The sequence below is a fragment of the Palaemon carinicauda genome, chromosome 14 (genome assembly GCF_036898095.1).
Source record: "Palaemon carinicauda isolate YSFRI2023 chromosome 14, ASM3689809v2, whole genome shotgun sequence".
Classification (NCBI taxonomy): Eukaryota; Metazoa; Arthropoda; class Malacostraca; order Decapoda; family Palaemonidae; genus Palaemon; species Palaemon carinicauda.
The window spans coordinates 108,438,206-108,441,050 of record NC_090738.1 but is presented as its reverse complement, the minus strand read 5'-3'; the positions used below and the strand labels follow the sequence as shown (position 1 = coordinate 108,441,050).

The window sequence follows — 2,845 nt, the reverse complement described above, 5'->3', positions numbered from 1 at the left end:
TATATATATACATATATATATATATATATATATATATATATATATATATATATATATATGCATGAATTTGCAATTACGCATGTATATATACACACACACGCACACACACACACACACACACATATATATATATATATATATATATATATATATATATATATATATATATATATATATATATATATACAGTGAAATCTCTACATACGATCTAAATTCGTTCCAGGAACTGCTTCATATGTTAAAACAATCGTATGTTGGGGCAAATATTCCCATAAGAATTCATTGTAATTTGTATATTTCTCTCCACAGCCCGAAAACCTATGATAACTCCTTAACAAATTGCTACATATAATTACACAAAACAATAATACAATTGCTTTATACAGAAAGATGTAAAAAAAAGAATGATTATAAAGAAATAATAAATAAATTAGGGGTTTGTATTGTCACCTTACCTTAGAGACAGGCCAACGCAGGTGTAGGAATTGCTACGCTGGAGGAGACGGACGGTCGGCGAGGAGGTAGAGATGGTGACTGCGATAACGTACCATAACTTACTCTAACTTACAGTAAGTGAACTTTAACCTAACTTAGCTTATTTTTTTTTACATTTTTTTTTACATTTTTTTCTTTTTTATTTTTGATTTTCATCACTTTCACTTAATTCAGTCTTAGTTTTCTTTGCTTCACTTTCTTTCTCTTCATTAGGATCACTAGACCGCTTCGTAGATTTTTTAAAGAAACTATCGAGAGAAAGTTGCTTGCTACGGCTTTTCAGAATTTTTCTGAAATGGGTTAAACAAACATCATCGAATTGAGAAACTACACGGCAAACCTGAAGTTTCTGTGGGTAATGCTTATCGATTAAAGCAACCACATGTTGATGATATGCCAACATCTGTTTTATTTCAGCCGAACTTAAGATGTGATCTACCTCCTCGATGTCCTCCGACTCACTTAACTGCGCTTGGAACTCATCATTCTGCAAGGCATGCAGCTCCTTGAGTTTTTCGGTGGTGAGCTCTTCATGATGCTCCTTGACAAGTTCGGTGATGTCATCTTCGTTGACCTCCAGACCCATGGACTTGCCAAGGGATACAATCTCTTCTACGTCTTCCTCTACGGCAAGCACAGGTTCAGGCTCGGGGCCAAAACCTTCAAAATCTCTTGGAGAAATAGCATCAGTCCAAAGTTTCTTCCAAGCTGAATTCAGTGTCCGACGAGTTACTCCCTCAAGCAGTGTAAGATATTGAAATGGCTCCTCCAAAATTCACGCAAAGTCAAGTTGGTGCTTTGCGTGACACTAAAGCACTGCTTAAATAAGTGCTTGGTGTAGAACTTCTTAAAATTAGAGATGACTTGCTGGTTCATGGACTGGAGGATAGGGGCGGTGTTCGGTGGAAGATACAGAACTCTGATGAATTTGAAGTGGTCGATGATATCATCTTCAAGTCCTGGTGGTTGAGCGGTAGTATTATCCAAGCAAAGCCAGCACTTGAAAGGCAAATTCCTCTCCTGAAGGTACTTCTTGACAGCAGGGCCAAAAACTAGGTATACCCATCCAACAAAGAAATACCTAGTAACCCAAGCCTTAGAATTAGCAAGCCACAAAATGAGCAGCATGTCCTTATTGATTCCATGTGCCTTAAATGCACTAGGTTTTTCAAAATGATAAACCAAGAACAGCTTTAGTTTGCAGTTCCCACCGGTGTTGGCACATAGGGCAAGAGTCAACCGATCTTTCTTAGGCTTATGTCAAGGCATTTTTTTCTCTTCGGCGGTGATGTTTGTTCGACTAGGCATCTTTTTCCAAAACAGACCGGTTTCATCACAATTGAAAACTTGCTGCTCTACATAGCCTTCATCCTCCACGATCTTTACAAATTTCTTAACAAAATCGTTAGCAGCCTTGGTGTCCAAACTTGAAGCCTCTCCGTGCCAAACAAGTGAATGAATTCCGGTCCGTCTCTTAAATTTCTCGAACCAACCGCGAGACACCTTGAATTCCTCCATTGTAGGATCGGTTGAACTCTCCCCCCACGTCATGCCCCAGAGCCCGCCTCCTTCAAGTCACAATAGATAGTGCTGGCCTTATCATAAACGATCTTTTCAGTGATCGTATCGCCAAAAATCTCGTTGCACTTTATCCATACCAACAAAAGGCGTTCCATCTCTTCCAGAGAAGGGCTACGACGTTTAGAAATAATAGTGATCCCCTTCAAGGGTTGGACTGCTTTAATGGCTGCCTTCTGCTTGATGATTGTCGAGATTGTAGACACATTCCGGCAATAATGTTTAGCCATGTCACACACACGCACAACGCGCTCATATTTTTCTATAATTTTTTGCTTCAGTTCTAATGAAAGCATTGACTTCTTCCTTTTCTCACCACTACTACAACCTATACCGAAACTAAGCTTCTTAGAACCCATGATTATACGTAAAATCAAAAAGGAAACGTGAGAGAAGGAAGATGATAAGCACGGTAAATAAAAGACCGAACAAAGGACAACCAAACGATACACATGAGAACAGAGAACTGACCGATGCGACGCTCAGTGGTGTTCCTCCGTCATGCTGCCGTGTACCGGCGTAAATAAGAAACTACGACCGACGCTTCGGAAAAATTCTACACGTATGATCTACGTCGGATATAGGAGCATGATTTCGGGTGTCGAGACGAAAATTTTATCGAATTTTACTTCGGGTGCTGGTAAAATCGTATGTAAAGGCAATCATATGTAGAGGTGCCACTGTATATATATATATATACTGTATATATATATATATATATATATATATATATATATATATATATATATACATATATATATATATATATATA

General features: G+C 38.2%; 1 protein-coding gene across 1 annotated transcript; it reads right to left on the bottom strand.

Moving 5' to 3' along the window:
- Nucleotides 1-2,042: 2,042 nt before the first annotated feature.
- LOC137652917 (putative CENPB DNA-binding domain-containing protein 1) lies at nucleotides 2,043-2,432 on the bottom strand. The gene has a single exon (XM_068386313.1). The coding sequence runs from the start codon at nucleotides 2,430-2,432 to the stop codon at nucleotides 2,043-2,045; it is 390 nt and encodes a 129-aa protein (XP_068242414.1).
- Nucleotides 2,433-2,845: the final 413 nt, after the last annotated feature.